Source organism: Malaclemys terrapin, chromosome 8 (genome assembly GCF_027887155.1).
Source record: "Malaclemys terrapin pileata isolate rMalTer1 chromosome 8, rMalTer1.hap1, whole genome shotgun sequence".
In the NCBI taxonomy this organism is placed as follows: Eukaryota; Metazoa; Chordata; order Testudines; family Emydidae; genus Malaclemys; species Malaclemys terrapin.
In genome coordinates, this window is record NC_071512.1 from 94112177 (window position 1) to 94131406 (window position 19230).

The 19230-nt window shown below is 40.5% G+C and overlaps 1 protein-coding gene across 4 annotated transcripts in view; it reads right to left on the bottom strand.

Moving 5' to 3' along the window:
• Window positions 1-19230, bottom strand: part of NFIA (nuclear factor I A) — a 311476-nt gene that overhangs the window by 20404 nt on the left and 271842 nt on the right. For 3 of the 4 annotated variants that reach the window (XM_054036629.1, XM_054036630.1, XM_054036627.1), the window contains one exon: window positions 10535-10626. The exons of the other annotated variant lie outside the window; for it this stretch is intronic. In XM_054036629.1, the coding sequence (XP_053892604.1) occupies window positions 10535-10626 (92 nt within the window). The remainder of the gene's footprint in view (window positions 1-10534; window positions 10627-19230) is intronic. 4 annotated transcript variants of the gene reach the window in all.

Consider the following 19230-nt stretch of genomic DNA (forward strand, 5'->3'; position numbering starts at 1 on the left):
TTATATGTAATGAACATGTGCTCTTAAAACATTTGGTCACATCCATTAGCATGTGCAAACAGTGGTATTTGTACACAGTGTCAGAGCTTGTTCATGAAAATGAATATACCTGAAGATTTTGCATTTATAGTTTTACATGGATTGTGGAAATTTGGATATTAATAATATTCATATTACATATTATAAAGTTAAGGTTACAAATTGTTTTTGGTTATAGCCCCTTTATTTCTCATGATCAGAATTTTTCCCCAAATTCACCTTTTTGGGGGTAAATTTTTAAACTGTCCAAGAGTTGTCTCTGCACAATAGGGAATTTTTGGGGAAAGTTTGAGGAAAAGCCTTTCAGCTGATTCTGAGTTAGGCGAGAGTGAAATACAGGCATTTTTGTTATTTCAAAAACAAATTAACTACACTTTTTTTTTAACTGACTACATCAAAACCAGCTGAAGTTTGAAAGCTGAAACGTAACAAAGTTTGAGTAGTCCACCCCAAGTATCACCTAGTTGTGACTTAACTAGTTGATTTAACCTAGTTATGACTATTTGAAAAATGCATGCTGAATATGTGCATTACAAAATGTCTTTAAGTTTGCAGGCATCACTTTCAGACATGAACACAGAACATGCATAAAACACGTTTGGTGGTCCCAGCAACTGCCTCCTCCTCCTCCTTTACCCTCTTTACATTAACGTGGAATAATCTGGCTCTCTTGTCAGTGAAGTACAGGGGTTTGGGGGATGAGAAATTTACTGCCTTACCAAGGTGCCTCTTCTCTGGCTTATGTTTATAAAATATATACTAACGTATTGTTTTGGTCCATTCCTGTAGAATGCTACCTTGGTTGTTAAGGGCAGAGAATCTACCTGTAGAGGTGTCTACCTCAGTTCTTGGCCTCTCTGTTGAGACCACTAACAAAAGATGTCAGTTGCAGTAGTGATGGTTTTTGTGACGTTAACACATGTCCATTGAGAACTAGGCAGAGACCATGGCCTTTAATTTTTGAACTTTACTGTATTGTATAGTGTGGTCCTAATCCTTGACTGTAGAATATTTAGTGAGGAGTCGCTAATATATATACAGCAGATGGCAAAAATGTTAATGCTCCAGTAAAAGGAAAAGCCATGTAAGTGCTGACCTTTTCCATCCAGGTCATACGTGACATCTATTTGGTTTTGTCAGATTGTGTGGAATTTATAGAGCACATATAGGTATCAAATGTGAAAGCTGAACTACCATAAAATGTCTTTCAAAGGCAGTCATTTCCAAAACCCCTTGTAAAAATCAGTAGGTGTCTTTTTAATGACATTATATGCACACGTTCTGTATATAGATTTTAAAGGCCTCCATTAGCCCTCTTTGTAAATCCCAATCACTTATTAAACAGCAGATCTTAAACCACTACTATTAGCAAAATGTATTTTACAGAAATCAGGCTAGGCATATAAATTGTTACCATTACATAGTTACAGTGACTTCTTGCCAAGGTTTTAGAATATTCTGAAGATCTCCTCACTTCTTTTTTCTCTTGTGTACTCCTCTCTGCCTGACTCCCAAATCAACAATATTGATAGCATATTGTCAATCAGGGAAATGTGCTTTAGTAGTACCCTAAAGCAGTCATGAAATAAGAGAAGGAAGAGAAAACTTGCTTAAGTCCACACCACTGGTGTGAGATCAGTGTTTTCCATAATATGCTTGCAGTCATGTAGCACCCTAACTGTCACAATTAATAATGTAGGAGCTGATTAACTTAAGTAAAGTGCTCTCTGCTAGGTAAACACATAAAGATCTATAGGGCAAAAAAAGGAAAGAAACAACAAAACATTTTTTTTAATGTGGACACGTGCTTGCTTTCTATTCTGCTCTTGTAACAATTACTGTACTAGCCACTCTGACAGAGTCAATAAATCGATGTGGGACCTGATGCAGCAGTCAGGCAGACTAATCCAATGCACCGTTATCTGCAATGGGGGCTGGGGGGCAGGGGGTGGGCAGGAAATCAGCTAAGACAAATAAAAGCAGTAAGAGGGACATAACTGGAGTCTCACCTTATGATTGTATGTTTGATGTGTGTGTGTGTCTGAAAAAATTTGCAACTTTGCAAGAGGAAAGAGTTTGAGTAGCACACACTGTATTACCAAAGTCCCTGTAGTATTTCAGTCAGTCACAGGAATCTGCAATTCAATGAGGATCACCACCCCATTAAAGTTAACCGTGTCAGCTGTGTATCTGATGAAACAAACAGTCACAAAGTGTGTTCTGAGGCATGGAACTTCTTTTGCACCAATTACTTTAAATTCTTTTGGATCATCTAACTGATTTGATGGCAATCCTCCCTACCCATCCTCCTCCTCAAAAAACAAATGAACAAATCAACCCCCCCACCACCCAAATGTTATTAGTTTTAAAAGTTGTTCTAGAAACCTGGGAGGCCTTCTCTATGCATTCTATGCCTAGTTCATATAGCATGCAACTATGAACACAGGAATTGTCATGCCCCATCAGACTAATGCTCTGTCTGATTCAGTATTATGTCTCTGACATTGGCTGGTATCTTATGCTTGCTCAGAGGAAGATGCAAGAATTCCCATAAAAGAGAATCATGTAATGACTCCTCCATATGGGGAAGGTTTTTTTCCAATTCCAGGCAATTTAAATCCATTTTAAATGGTTGGCTATTAAATCCATTTTACAGAGAGAAATATGAGATATTTTTAGAGGACATTTCCTGCTGAAGATAAGACAGAAAACTGTGCTGGCTCTTTGCAGAGGTTCTTAGAGAAGGAGAACGCAGGCCATTGTTACTGTGAAAGCTCTTCAATGAAAATGCACAGAATTGTTGCCTTTTAGAGTAATTGTTTAACTAAAGAAAGTTTGCACAGCTTGTAGAGAATTATTCAGTAAGAAATTACATCTCCCCGTCTCATTCATCATATGTCTATATTTCCCAGCTCTCACCACCCCACACACTTACTCCCCTTCCTTGTCCCCTGCTGTGGAGCATAAGTCACACCCATAAAAGCCAAAAGAAAGGGGTGCTTTCCAAACAAGCTTCCTGTTTGTTATAAATGGGGAGAAGGGGCGAGGTGTGGGGTGGGGATTATCGAGTTGAATGGCTTGGTTCGGGAAATCTGCCTATGTCTGTCGTAAATAATCATCCATAATGTTCATGGACACTGGAAGTGGAGTGCAGAGTACTGGACGCTGAAAGGGGTCAGCCTGGCATTCAAGGAGAAGGAAGAAAAGCACAGTAAAATATCCCCCTGCTTGGGAGTTATCCAATCATTTCTGGACTGGTTTGGCTCATACCTATTTTGAGGACAGGGCCACATGATGGCACTGACACGTCTTTCAGAAATCACTATCATTTTTGGGTAACAAGTGCTTCCCTCTCTAGAGGGTACCCTTCTGATCCTGCAGAGTGAAATGCCAATCCGTGCCTCTATGCAATTACATGGGTTTTGTGTGCTGAACTGACCAGGGAGGGTGCTGAAGGTGACGAAATTCACCCCCTATTCTGAGGCCACTTTTGCATCCCCCCTGTATAAAGTGTTTGGGGCTAGCACAGCTGCTGTGAAGGCTTGCACACACACTACACTGGGGGCTTGCGGCCACACAGCATTTGTGTAATCGCAGACAGCAGCCACACTGAAACCACTACTGCAGCATGCATACACATCACCCTTCCAGCCTTTGCAGGAGGAAGATCAGCTGGCCATGGAGGGATTTCTACTGGCCACAATGAAAAGGACTCCTCCAGCCCAAGCAGTAATGGAGCACCTCTAATAAAGGAGAGCTCATGATTATGAAACAGCCTCTTCACATGGTCAGCAGTTCCCTGTCATAGCTTGTTCTCTCTTTCACTGGCTGGGCCTCATGGGAGTTCCAACAGAGCTATACCAGGAGTCCAGTGCTTGGGTCCACATCAGGGTATTGGGGCCCAACTTGCTTAAAAGCGATCTATGTTGTATGTCTCTACACCCAGAGCTTCAGGCATGGTAGGCGAGCCTCACTCCCTGTCGCTAGTGTGGGGGAAGCTCCCAGATCATTGGTTTGGAAGAAGAGCGGGCTCTGGTGAGGAGCTTTCAAACAAGGGAATGTGTTTACGAGACCTGGATGCTTTAAAATTCTATTCTGTAACCAGAGGTGGCTCCACCCTTTCATTCAAATTCTCACTCAGTGCAACTTCCACATTCCCTGCAATGGGCAGCATTTGGGAAATGGCACTGTGGGGCAATGCAGCCCCTACTGAAAGGAGAAGGTGTCCCCACACTGTGGAATCAGGAAGCAGCCTTTAGAATCAAGGAACTTTGTAGCCAACACTTTGTGGGCCAGCAGCTATAGAAGTTGCTTTGTGGTGTACGCAACTCTCAGTGGGCTGACTGATGTAGACAGTTTCATAAAATTAGGCTTCTCTCATCTCTCTCAGTGCGCCAACACAAGACCTATTTTCAGGCTGAAGGACAAGACTAACTTGGATATGAGTAGAGTCCCCAGATATATAGGAGCGACGGGCAAACAAATCTGTGAATGCTACAATGCTGTCCAAGCAGGGTAGGCTTGAATTCGTGATGGTTCAGCTCAGGACCTAGAAAACTAAAAACTGACATTTTTCCTATTGCCTTTCATATCCTCTGAGTACCTCTTGCAATGTAAAATTCACAAGCTGCTGCTACACTTTTTATGAACACAAACTGCTCTGTTAAGCAAAACCTTGGCGCAGCTGGTAGCACTTTGCAGTAGTATGGTGGAATTCTGAGCTGGGGAGTCACCTTAAACTCCCTACTGCGAGGGCCAGCAGAAGCCGCGCACTTTACTGAGGTAATGCACAGCCCCAGGGAATGGGGGGAGGTGTGATGAGGGAAAGCTTGTGTCGCTCATTAGAGCCCAAGAGAGTTGCTAATAAGCTTCATCAGCATCAGTCATAGATGAGACTAGTAGTTGTACTCTCCCTTTCTGTAAGGGCACAAGAGTGAGGCTGAAGTAGGAATCATGTAAGTAGCAAAATAGCTACTGCCCACAACATAAGTTACATGTTTTACTTATTAAGAGAAACATTTTTGCAATGATTTCTTTTTCCATATCCTGCCAATGGAAATTGGATACAAAACAGCCAGGTGGCATCAGCTGCAGGAATAACAGCTCTCTAGGAACTGCACTAGCTTTCTAGACCTCTGGGTCCATTTCCCGGAGTTGACTTTGTTCTATAAAGTTCCATACAGTTAGGTCCTAGTGACCTGAAAGGCTGCCTTTCTGCTCCCAATGAGCTGCCAGGCAGCTGAAGTCAGTTGGGTCACCTGTGTGACATTCCCTAGAATTAGATGACTGAATGTTATTACTGGAGAACCATCTACTCTAGAATTTCTTCTCTCGCTTGTCTGACAGAGCCCAACCTACAGGGCACAGTAAAAGGCACATCTCTTTTCTCAGGCCTTTGCTTGAAGATGGTGCCAGTCAAAAATTACAGGGAGGTTGTTTTTTTGGGGGGGGAGAGAGGAGGAGGAGGAAGAGGAGAGGGAAAAAGTCTTTCCTTTGTCTCTTAACAAGAAGAAAGCTATCATGCACTATGTTGTTAGATCTGCATATACACTTGAGTTAGAAGATAGGCAATGTTATATCAAGATAAAATAAAGTTTTCTTAAAACAAAGAATATAAAGGTATTCCCAACTAGCATAGAAGGAACTGAGGATAATAGAAGACCTAAAGAAGCTATATGTCCTAGTAATATAGCACATACATACAACCCCTTCCCTGGGGGGGACAGACCCCACCCTTAATTATCCGTAGGGAAGGGTAGCCCTCTTATAGAATTTTCTTCCCAGCATGCCTTTCTAGCCCTTTAAATCTGGCAATACCAAGCAGCTCCAGCCTTAAAGTTGCCACTTTGTGAGTGTTTTAACTCTCTTCTTAGTAAGTACTCGGCTATGTTTTTTCTATCTTATTGCTGTGGAAAGGATGCAACTTTCTTCTTTCAATAACTTTTATTTCTATATGCCCCCTGCATTGCAGCAGTGGGTAAAAATGTGTTTTCTGCTACCATGACATGTTTGTAGTATGATTCTACTTTGGGAATTAGATGGTACAGTCAGAGAAACAGGAACAGATTTACCTTGATTCTATCCTCGAAGTGGTGTCCTCTTGAGTCAGTATCTGCTCCTATGTTAACAAAGAGCTGGAAGCTAACTAAGATGAATCAAATGTAAAATAGAGCATTGGGATATCAGGCAGTGACTTTAAATTTAACTGGTGTCTTTCTCTGAAGTATTTTCTTCAGAGGAAATTTGGTGGCATTCTATTTCCATTAAACCAGCAAAGAAGCAGGGCATTTGAAATTCTGTCTTCTCAAAAGCTCCTTGACCAACTATGGCCAGTTGTCTGTTGTGTCAAGAACACTACTGTGTTTGCTGTACCAGGGCTCTTTATCAGTGTTTAAGCTGCAAGATTTATGCACTGCTACACTTAGCTACAGGTTAAATGGACTAGAGGTGGTGTGGATCAGGAATTGATTCTGCCAACTGAAATGCAACTTCTAATGAGCTGTGGTGTGTGTGAGGTGGCTGAAAAAACTTTGCCTGGTAATCAAAGTTTGGTGGGAAAGGAGTTGTAGGAAACTGAATTTATATGGCTCCCAACCCATCAGAATGGAAAACAACTTATATTTTTTTCAGCCAGCCTTACAGATTGACAAACACTGGTTAAAAAATAACCTGCCTGAGTCTACATATTGGTCCCAAAAAAACAAGCTGCTAGGTTAGACTGATTATGCTGACCACATGTTCTTTGCTTCATTATTTTCTGCAGCAAGAGAGAGAGACATTTGTTTTATAGGAGTGTAGTAGCTTCCAGAAGGTTAGCCCCTGATTAATATGATGGTACTTTCCATTTCCTCTGCCACTTTTTTCTTTTTACAAGACTATGCCAACACAAGAAATGTATCTGTTACTTAGTCATGCGGTATCCGGACCAGCTTGCTTTTGAAATAGTAGACTGTGTATCCCAGGCATACTGTATTTCTGATTTGCATATGGCAAAGGCAGCTAAGCTGAAGACCTTGTATTGCTTACAAGTCAGGCCGCTAAAGTAAATGATTTATCCAGCGAAGGTTACAACACCTGTGCCTTTTTGTCATCAAATAAGGCCCAGGCCAACTGAAGTGATTCTTCTAATAGCCCAAATAGTAATTCAGTTTTAAATAGCCCTAAAAATGGGACCATACTGTGGTAAGCTGCTGGTGCAGAACAGTGATAGATGGGGGAAGTGGAGGGAGTGTATCTAGATTTGCACAATTGTTTGAACTGCTGTAAAAATCTCTCCTTTTGAAACTTTAGTCTTCTCTGGGCTTCTACATGAACACTTACTAAACCAGTTATTTGTCTGGTTTTTCTGCCCCAGATCTGTCCTGGTGCAGTAGGTATATCTACAACAAACTATGATGATGAAATATTCACTTTTCTATTTAAAATGTCTTCCTTAATGACTCACATTTAAGGACTTTTGGAATTAATTAGAACAGAGTGTTAACAGAAATGTCCATTGCTGATTTTCATAATGGCCACTAAAAAAGGCATGTTCCTACCTTCTATTGTTTGAGAACAGGAAAAATAATTCCTGCGCCAGGCCAACAATGTTGTTGTTGTTGTTGTTAGTTTGTCCACTATCTTATTTCACTGCTGTATGAGCCCCTTGCACATCCAGGTATGTGAAATGTACGTTCTACTAAATAGCACTTGCACGTCACTGTGGACATGTTTAATTCTGTAGCAACTTTGAGATTGATGACTATAGGTATGCAGTCTGACACAGTTTAACAGCTGCAAAATGGGAAGAAAATATGGTGCTTTTGAAAAGTTGTCTCTAAAATTTTGTCATTTCTCAAAGTTTCTATCTGGATCGGAACTTCCATGAAGGTCAGGAGTGTTCAAATCCAGGCTTTTGGTTTGGGCCCAGCTCTAGAATGGAGATGAACCATTAGAGTTACGTTAGGAGAAAATGGAGTTTCTAGACTTCTGCTGAAGCAAAAGTAACATTAAAGTTACTAGCTTGACACTCAGAAGTATTGAGTGTTCACCTCTCCCACTGAACTCTTGGAGCTGTGAGTGTTGGCATCTCTCAACATCAGGACATACAATTCTTAACCTGACTACTGAATGCACTGTAAAATTCCTGATGGGAAATAGCAACACCAGCCACTTTCCATATATTAGTGTTTCATTTGTTTTTATTTTTATATTTTGAAAATATCCTAAGGGACGGCTCTGATGTCCTGCAAAACTTTCATTATAACAGTGGATTTGTTTTGACAAGAAGAGTGTTAACTAAGTCCCTAAACATTAACTTCTCAGTATTTTCACCCCACTTCTCTGATTTAAAACATGGTTTACTTCAGAACTGCTATATTAATAATTTCAATTCGCAGTGGGTTTTTATGGCACACTATAAATCCAGTATCACAGTGGGTCATAATGGTTATTCTAATGTACCCTGAAGTACAGTAGCACAGAGGATGCAGCTGTAGTAAGAGAGACTGGCAGTCCCCTTATCTATAGCAGCATGTTTTGCCTTAATTTGGAGTTATGCAGGGGTATTGTCATTTGCTATCCAGTATTATATAGAAGCACATACAATAGGGCCAGAACACTTTCCAATGGCCTAAATCATAACTTGCAGGGTTCAAAATTCACAGTCATCAAATGCAAAAAAACTTAGTTTAAAAATGCAAAGAAGTTTCATATCTTACAGATTCAGATTTTGTTATATTCCACTATGTAACAATCTGCCAGTCAGTATTGTCAGTCTTTTAGAAAAGCTATTGCAGCATTCTTCAGAGTTTCAAGTTTCTTGGACTCGGAAGAAAAAAGCCAAATGCTTGAAGACTTTAACAGCTCACCTTAACATTTTTGTATTTCCTTATTTCAGTGTATTTCTGTTTATTATGATCCTTTTCAAAACCACAAGAGAAATTCTATGACTTAAATGTAAAGGCGCATGGAAACTTGCCTTCTATATCGATTAAACAGGAGGTACTAAAAGGGAGGCCCAACAACTGAAAACTGGGACACAGGCTTCCCTTTACTAATGAACTAAAGAAATCAGAACTTGAAGAGTTAACCCCCCTCTCAGCTGCTAGTGTACTTTCTGTGACCCTGTTTAATGCAGGAAGGGTTTGAGATTCAATGTAGTTTAACCTGTGCTGTCGACACAGCTATAAACTAAAGCCCCTAACAAATGGTACAAAAGGAACAGATAGCAAGAAAACATTGTGCTCACAGGCATCTGGTCAAAGCCCTATAAATGGACAATTTTCAGTAATAAGTTACACAGTCATATTACACTGATAGGGTAGGCATTGATCACATCACAATGTGGATTCTGTCTTCATGCATGTCCTGAAATTGTAGCATGTGACATCTATGTAGCTATATCCTTATTATACACATCTAAGATCTGTTTCAAATTGTACAGAAGGGGATAAAAAGTAAAACTTCACCCCAGCTAAATTATTATTTTTAAATAATCACAGCCATATTAAATCATCACAAACATATTAAAAATACTTCTTAATCTTAACCTTTAAAAGCATTGTAATGTAATCAGGCAATCATTTAACTACAAGCCATAGTTGTCCTAGAACTTTAGTTCCTCTCATTTTTATACTGCTCCATGATAATGTGATATTAAGCACAGCTTTAATTTTTTTTCAACATCTGGCTAACATTAACCACTAAAAAAACTGCCAACAACTATTTTCTTAATCAATACTAAGAATTTGATATAGCTCGGAAAAAGCACATTTAAACCCTGTCCTTCTCCTGAAGAAATAAAAATATTTGCTTGAGCTTCTGACTCAACTATAGCAAATCTCTGAATAGTCACCCCAACATCACTGCAGTGAAATATGGTGTAGGCTGCAAACAAGATGCTAGAGCTTTACATTGTTGGTTCTTTGGTTTAACTTGCATTTTAACATCTGAAGCCACATTTTCAAAGGCCCTCCCTTAACTAGGCCTTCATAGTAGTTGTGAGCACATTGGTTTCCATATCTCCCGGGCCCCGCACCAAAAAAAAAAAAAATCACCTGCATGCTCAAAATCTTGCATACAAATGGCAAATTAGAAACTGGCTCCTGTTCCCATTGAAATGACTTCAGTGGTGCAGGATTGGGCTGAAGTCCATGATTACCTGATTGGCCCATCTGGGCTTTTGCATGTGCATGTGCAAATAGATCCATTTGCAAATATGCCAGATGCAATAAAGGAATTTGAAAATTTGGCCCTAGAGGGAAAATTGCACACTAGAAGCCAATGCCTTGGAAAGCAAGAGAGTTTGGAAGAATTATGGAAGAATTATTACCATATAAGCCAATAAAACACAACAGACAAACACAAATTGTGAGTGACATTTCACCGTTGTTACTGAGACCATGTGGGTGAATTGACAGTGGTGAAGAAATGTGGCCCACTTTGTAAGGAGACATTAAAATACACAGAAGAATAACAAGCTGCACTGCATACAGAGAAGTTGAAAGCTGCCCACCTGTGTCTGTTGAGGGATATTTACAAAGCTTGGATCCCGAGGTCCAACACTGACGAATCGGTTTGCGGGGGAGGTGCTGGGTGTCGAGTAGGCTGTGAAGGGAAGGGACACGTGCGTTGAGGAAGCAGCACTAGATCACACACAAACAACACCAAAACACACTGTCTCAGAGCCACCTAAGCAGATGTTTAACACAGAAATGTGCAAACGTTTTAGAGAGCAAGAATTTGATTGTAGACACTGGAAAGGTTTGCTTTAATGATGAATATATAGGCATGTACATAACTGGACTAAATGAAAGTCACTCCTTTCAACATACTCAAATAAGATGATGTAATGCATCCAGAAGAAGATGTGCTCAGTTCATCTGAACCGTTTTTGTCTTTGAGAGGGGCAGGCCTCTCGGTACAAGGCTGTACAACATATACCATAGATCCTGATCCTGCAACTTTGTTCCCAGGTATCTTCACTCACATGAGTAATTCACATTGATCTCACTAAAGCTGTTGATTTGAGTGAAGTTACTCATGTGTATGTTACCAGGATTGGGCCCTTATTTCATACCAGTATAGCACACTACAGGTCTGTCGCATCTTACGCGCATTTAACATGCACGATTTCAACTTTACGCGGTCATCAAAAACAAAACAAAAAAACCCAAAACAAAACAAAAAAGAGAAAAATAACAATTTTAATACTATACTTGTAGGGCGATTTCGCCTGCCATTGAACTCAATGGGATTTTGGCTATACGCTGTTTTCGCTTTACGCGCTAACTGTGGAACGAAACCCCCACGTAAGATGAGACAGACCTGTATACAGTTAAAGCCCTGATTTTTCCCATTGCTGGAGTCTACACGCTCTTAAGTACCCATGTGATCTGTTTGACAAACTAAGATTCCCTTGGTAAAAAAATAATGGGTTGCAGTTTGGTTGGGGTAGTAAGTGCAATCAGTCTCAAGGCTGAAACTCTTTAAAAATTGGAATGGCTCCCATAAAATGTAAAGCTATTAAGAGCAATACAAGCCAAGAACCCAGATTACTTCCAAACTTGAAGTACTTTAATGATTTTATTGTTGCTCTACATCTCTCCATTGCAACTGTCCAGAACTCAGGGCAAATCCAACTTCAATAAACTTTCAGTATGCTAAGTGTTCTGCTGGTTTGACAACTGCACACACCATCTTCTTTTCTCAGTTTTCTGTGTTTGCAGATCTAAATATGTACCTTAATAGTTATACATGTTAAAGGCCAAGGAATGCACTGTGCTGAATAAAATCCGTAACATGTGAAACAATCTAATTGGCAATCTAACTCCCTGATGAAGTGGTAAAAATGGCTGTTTAAAAAAAAGGAAATCCCTTGCCAAATTCCAGTGAAGCTAAGTTTTAAGGTTACATCTCATATTGAGGAAAAATAAGGATAATTAAATATAAATAAAGATACTGAGTTGTCAGCAAAGGTGAAATGCTACTGCCTTTTTTATAAAAGCCAAGTGTTTGGTGAAAGATAGACCTTTGGTTTGGAGACTACAATATATGGCATCCTACTTGTAAAGTCATGTCTGGCTACAAGGATCAGATGTCAATAGAATGGTCTTTGAGGATATGTTATCAAAGTGATGCTATTACTAACGCATGCTTGAGGAGGTCTTAAATATGGATTAGTTCCCCACCCTGTGAGAAACTGAACAATTTCAGTTCCCACTCCAATGGATTTTAAGGTGCTCAGCACTTTTCAGAATGGTTGCTATGTTGAGTTTCTCCTCATCCCAAAACTACTGTAAAAGCTTTGCTAATATTCACACAAAACATGGTTGCCTTTCCATAATTTTCAGCAAAGATTTAATAGGAACTTAGCGCACTGTAGTGAGTTTCCGTATTTTTAAGATTATTTTTACAAGGTACTCCCTCCTGGCATGTTACCAAGTATTTCTGAGTAATTACAGCTAAACTACAAATGCAGAAATAAATGAACAAAATAGAATTTGTGATGCATACTCCTTACTTTTTCATGTGTGTTCACTTGGTAATTAAAAAAAAAAGCCAGTAATTCACAACGTGTGCCTGTCAATAGCGTCCGCTATAGAGGTTCTTCTGAATGAGGCAATTTTTTTAGAAATCTATAAATTATCTTTGCTTTAACTTGCACAGCCTCTCTCCTTGTGATTTAACTGTAAGAGGCATCTAACACAGTAGTTCTCAACCAGGTACGTGTACCCCCCGGGGGTACACAGGGCTGTTCCAGGGGGTACATCAACACATCTACATGTTTGCCTAGTTTTACAACAGGCTACATAAAAAGCACTAGTAAAGTCAGTACAAACCAAAATTTCATACAGACAATGGCTTATTTATACTGCTCTATACACTATACGTTGAAATGTAACTACACTTTTTATATTCCAATTGATTTATTTTACAATTATATGGTAAAAATGAGAAAGTCAGCAATTTTTCAGTAGCGTGCTGTGACACTTGTATTTTGATGTCTGATTTTGTAAGCAAGTAGTTTAAGTGAGGTGAAACTTGGGGCACACAAGACAAATCAGACTCCTGAAAGGGGTACAGTCGTCTGGAAAGGTTGATCTAACCAACCTTACAATCCTACACATAACAAGAATGAAGATTCTTCCTGCAGCAGCAGGAGTTGTCTTATAGCTCAAAACTGAGCTCTTGCTATCTAGCTCTTCAGAACTTCTTCATGAAGCAAAACGTACTCACTGCAACCTTCATGTGAGTGGGTCTTTGTCCAGCTAGCTGGAAGAAAAGGGGCACTGCCTCTTTAAATGCTTCCTTACAGCAGGTCGGGGGAAGGAGAGAACTTAACAGGGATGCATAGGAAGGATGGGAAGTAGCTGGGGCCAGATCAGGAGGTCACTGCCAGGCCCTTTCTAATGACTGGAAGAGTATTTATACCCCATGCAGGCCTGGAAAGGGTCTCTTTACCAGGATGGGGCTGGCAGCACCCATCTTGGCAAAAGGATTGGGTTTCCTTTTGACCCACAGTGGGTATTATGTTAGTTGTCCTTTTCCTGTGGGGCTAGGAAGGGTGGATTTTTTTTTTTTTTTGCTTTCCCTACAGCTGGACTGGGACCTGGTGGGGTGGAGTGTAGGAGGGATTAGGTTATAATGCTGCAAATTAAGTAACACTCCTGGCACATGTCCAGTGAAGGGATATGGTTTTTGGATACAATGGACTGGAAAAGGATTTGAAGGAAAGCACCCCTTAAGAGATCTGAGTAAGTGGGTTTTGGGACTCCTACATCTTGTACAGCAGGGAGACGACCCCCTCCTTTTCGTAGCCCCCTTTAAGGGAGCTGAGGAAGTGGGGGTTAGGGCTCCTACATCTGGAACAGTGGAGAACTGACCTCCCCCTTCTTGCGCTGTACAATTTGTTGCAAGGTGCTCCCAGACATTTTAAGTGAATAAAGTTGCAGCCTAATTAAACTACATCCATGGCCTCCTGTCTTTCTTCCAGCATGGATGGACAATGAGCAAATGGACCAATTGATTCTTTGGAGCAGGTGCCTCCAGGGAAACAAAGTTCATGGGTGAAGGGAAGAAACTCAGATTTACCTTCCATTTTTCAGCCATTGCATATCACTACATTGTTTTACTCTGGCAGAGCTCCACTGCAGAAAGACTTGTGTCTGCATTGTAATTCTCATGGTTTCAGGCATGGATGAACACAAGGTAAAGATTGAGGAATGAGATGGGCATATAGCACAAGAAAAAAAAATGCTGCACTTCAGTAAACTACAGTGATGACTAGAGTGAATTCTGGCTTCAGGATTGCATGGCAGGCCATAGTACTATGTAGCATTATTTCCATTCCAAATAATGACTTAAGGCGAAGGAATGCAAGATTTTGTGATGGCTATAAAGTGAACGTCTGTAATGTTATAAATGCACTTGCTAAAACTTTAGACCAATGGGTAACTAAGAAGCATTTGGAACTACTGTGCACTTTATATAATGACCAATAAAGCTCCAAATTCTCCCATTACTTGACTTACAAAAGTGTTCTAAAAGTTACTATATGTTGTTTAGGTACTGACAACCTCACATATATGCTTACTATATTTCACAGTATAGTATATATGCTAGCAGTGTTAGCCTTATCATGCTTTCCATATAATTCCCTATCTTAATTATTTTTTGTCAGTTCAAAGACCTTTCATGCCAGGGGATTCTAAGGCACTTCATAAACTATATGCCATACGCAGGAGTCACTTCAGCTGACCACCTCCGGGGTGTAGTCCCTGCAACTACTTTTAACTCACTTCCTAAAAATGCTTAGATTTCAAGTTGGTGTCTCCTTAAGAGCAAACAGCCACAGTAAAAAAGTTTACAGCTGAAGAATACTGAAACTACAGGGAGCATCTATGCGGTGAGAAAGTAATTCCTTGAGATAGAATTTCACCAGGACACTGGAGCTAACGTCCATACTCCAGTACCATAGGACTTTTGAGGACCACAAATGGTCAACCTCCATTTTGTGTCTCATATAAAAAGCTGAATATTCAACAGCAGCAATCCCTATTACCATGCTGGAACACGGAAAGATATCTGGTACAAAAGTGCCAGCTACTGCCTCCCTGAACCACTTCCTACGATATTCTGGCTTTTCCTTAGAAATTGCCCATCCAAGTACAGTGTAGAGTTCTTCCTGCTTGATGCAGGAGGTTGGGTTGAGATATTCCTGGAGGTCCTATCATTTGGCACTTTTACGCTCCTCTTTTTAGGATAGGAACTAAGAAATCCCACCAGTTAAAGCTATATCAAATTATGTGTTTTAAGTAGCTTCCTTTATAGTGGGATTTTCATACGTCATTTTACAGAGGGGCAACCTGAAGCACAGAAAGGTAACAAGAATAGAATCTTAGTCTTCTGATGATCCTGTGCTTTAACCATAAGATCATCCTTTCCTCCCTTCTTGGCTCTTTGGGCTACATCCTGAACTAATGTATATCTACAAACTTCCTCTGGAAGTGAATGGATCTATGCTAGTTTACACCAGCTGAAACTCTGGACCTTTGTGTTTGAACAAGAACATTTTCATGCCTTGCCCGGCCTTTCTTCATCTGGAATCTGCTGTGGGGAATTTGTGACACCATAGTCTGTAGCCATGGAAATGAGCGTGATGCCACAAATTTGCTATGATGCTTCACTTTAGGAACAAGCAAGAGCGAAAGCACTGGCAGGGAAAGAACATTTGCTCACACAAGCCTCTGATATTTAGCCAAAATGGGAAGAAACAGCATGAAAGACCAGAGAAAACAACCAACAATGTTATGAGTGTGATGTATTATAAAGCAGCACTTTCCTACGGCAGAAACCTTTTACCTATACTTTGCTGAAAGAAGTGTTGTTACATGCAAGAGTGTGCAGTCTACCTTTTGGTTGTGAATTAACAAGGATGACTGCCTGCTGGCAAAGCAGAATTCCAGTCAGTGCTAGTCTAATACACTGTGAAGTTTCTCCTTTACAGGCCAGGAAGAAAAATGGGTTCACGTGCCTGATATGAATAGCTACACCATTTTATAAGATATCTACTGCTAAAGTTTAAGACCATTGCACCCCTCTGGGGAGACAGACATGACTCCATGTATAAGAACATGCACACATGCAATACTTTGCATTGCAGTAGCACTCTCCATCGGAGCATCTTAACGCACACTGCAACACTTACACAGTCAGCAATGATCATCCTCCTTTCTGGGAAGGTACAGCACGGAGAGCTGAATGGGCTTGCTCAAGCAGCACACAGCAAATGTGTGGCAGAGTAAGAACTAGAACCCAAACTTCCTGATTGTCAGTCCTGTGCTTTAGCTACAAGATTACTCTTCTCCTCCGGCTACAATCACCATTTAATGTGAAAGCTTCTTTGTACAAAGGCACAAAAGCAATAATTCTCTTGCCTTACAAGTGGAACAGAAAAGGTTCTTCTCCCGGGGCTCAGTTATGGAGCATTAGGAAATAACTTTCACTAAAACAGTTGTGTTTTTTAAAAATAATGGGGTAACAAGATGGAAAAAACCTTAGACCCTGTATGGGAATGAAGGTTTCTGCTGAGTCACCCTGGGCTCAGATACTAATACCCTGGGGAATTATTGCTCAGTCAGTTGGCCCTACTGCCCTACTAAGCTCCAATCAGTACATAACGGAGGTGGTGTTTCTTTGGGCCACAGCAGGTCAATTCCAGGAACAGTCGGGCTTTGTAAAGCAGCTTAGGGTGATGTTTGTGTTGTGCTGGTTCTGAGTTACCAATAAAACCAAATCCCCAGAAGGGGGAAAGATTGGATGCTAACTAAGGGTCTCTGTGTTATGTTAAGGATAAGTTATTGTGCAGAAAAACCTGTGCTTGGAGGAAAAACTTACTCCAGAAATCCTATGAGCTCCCCTCTCCCCTGCATCTCCTCACTGACAGAGATACACCTCTTGCAAATGTGGTAGGACCTACAACTGCAAATTCTGAGCCCATGTCTTTGCATCTCAGACCACAGCACAAGAGGCAAATACCTCAGTAAATAAAATAGGATACCTCCATATATTATATTTATTTATCTCCTAGAACTGGAAGGGACCTTGAAAGGTCATCAAGTCCAGCCCCCTGCCTTCACTAGCAGGACCAAGTAATAATTTTGCCCCCAATCCCTAAGTGGCCCCCTCAAGGATTGAACTCACAATCCTGGGTTTAGCAGGCCAATGCTCAAACCACTGAGCTATCCCTCCCCCCTGCCATAGGGTTTGCCTTCCTTAAGCAGTGTGATATGGACCTGCTTTCCACAGAAAGTTAATCCCACTGTTGGAGAGTTTTACTGCTGCTCTGAGAATTGTTAACCACCATGACCTTGTGTTGTGCTCTTCAGTTCTACTTCCCAGGAGAGCATGACATATTGAGCAGCTGCTCCTGGCCTCTTCACCCCCCCTGGAGGGCCATATTCCAATGTCTAGTAGAGCCTCAAAATGCATGCTTCTGCAGAGGGCTTTCTACCAGATCAAAGGAGGGAAACAGCATGAAACAAATTCCAATCCCCTTCACCTATTTCCCTGGGGCCTTTATTCCCCTCCACACAGCAACGGAGAGTCTGGCCAAATGCTAATATCACTCCTGTATAAGCACTTCCTCTTCTGTACAGTAAATGACTTCCCTCATTATAATGCCATGGAGGGGAGACAGCCATAAAAAAGGGATGCTTCCTGCACTGGTGCCTTGGAACTGTGTAACCATGGAAAACATCTTTTCATGTAGTTCTGGTGACTCTGTACTGACTATTCGTACTCTAATAAACAAACAACCCCTCCCCCACAATAGCAAAACACTTCTCAGCAAGGGCTTCTTTCTATGGTACATTACGTATTCTGAGCTCAAGATACTGCTTAAGGACACAGATACCAGTGCACTTTGACAGTTTTTACACTTAGTTAAGGACCCCAATAAGCAACAAAGTCCACAGTATAATGGGAGCAAGGAACAGAGTAGGATCCAGGAAATTATTGACTCTGAGTTGCAATGATGGACATTTTCTGATGTATGTCAGCAAAACTCCGTAGCTATAATCTGGAGAGAGCTGCTACCTGTCCTCCATTTTGAAGGACAGTTCTAAATTTGCAGAACGTTATGTGACAAGATTGTCCAGCAAGACAAACATATGGAGAGTAGCCCAGTGTATGTGTGTATTCTGGGCTACTATTCTGCGGAAAGCAATGACAATTGGAGGGTTGCTATGGATTAGAACAGTACCATTTGAACTCTCCTGAGACTGTTAAAAATGGGTGTTCCCTGGTGAAAAAGTCCTGGCAGTTTATTTTACTAAACCTGCTTCAACAGGCTCAGATATGTATGTGATATATTTTTCTTTGGAAATCATTCCTATAGTCCACATTTCCATAAAATGTGGACTTAAATTGTATTACACACATCTTTAAAACTCAATTCACTGTTCTATTTAACATTCATGACTCTTATCAAATGGAAGGTGCATGCTTGAAAATGTACAGAAGTGGATGTTTAGATATCAGATTGACTAATTACCAACGGTAATTATTTTTCCTAATCTTTTGTTTAAATACCATTAACTAGCTGCTTTTGAAAAAACCTGGATTATCTTGACAGCTCCTGGTTGAACATTCCTTGCCACAAGGGGCCAGATTGCCTGGTAGCGTAAATCAGTGTAGCTCCACTGATATCCGTGTAGGTACGTCAACTTACATCAGCTGAGAATCTGGCCAAATACATGTTTATTGTTTATAGAATCCAAGGATCACATAAAATAAACATTAAGGTAACTGTTAAAATGGTTTTGGATATTTTTTCTTTTAAATACCACAAATTGCCCATAACTTATGAGCTATAATTATAAGTGATGGCATGTATAGTATACTGACTTCATATTTTCCAACTCTAAAGACAGGGAAATACTGAGTTATTTCAAATACCACTCACCAGTGAGTAAATGTTAACCTTTTAGTAGCCCACTACTGACTCTTATTAAAGAGCTAGAAAGCATTAAGTTAACTGATACCTGACATCAAAAGTGCTAAGACAAACAGGTTCATGATATAAAAAGTGTTGGTCAGAAATGGCTAGAAAATGGGGGAGGGGGGGATTTCATTCTGACAGAAATTTTCTGAGCACTACTAGCAACCATGATCTTTCAACATTTCTAAGTTACGGGTCGGTTTTAGCTT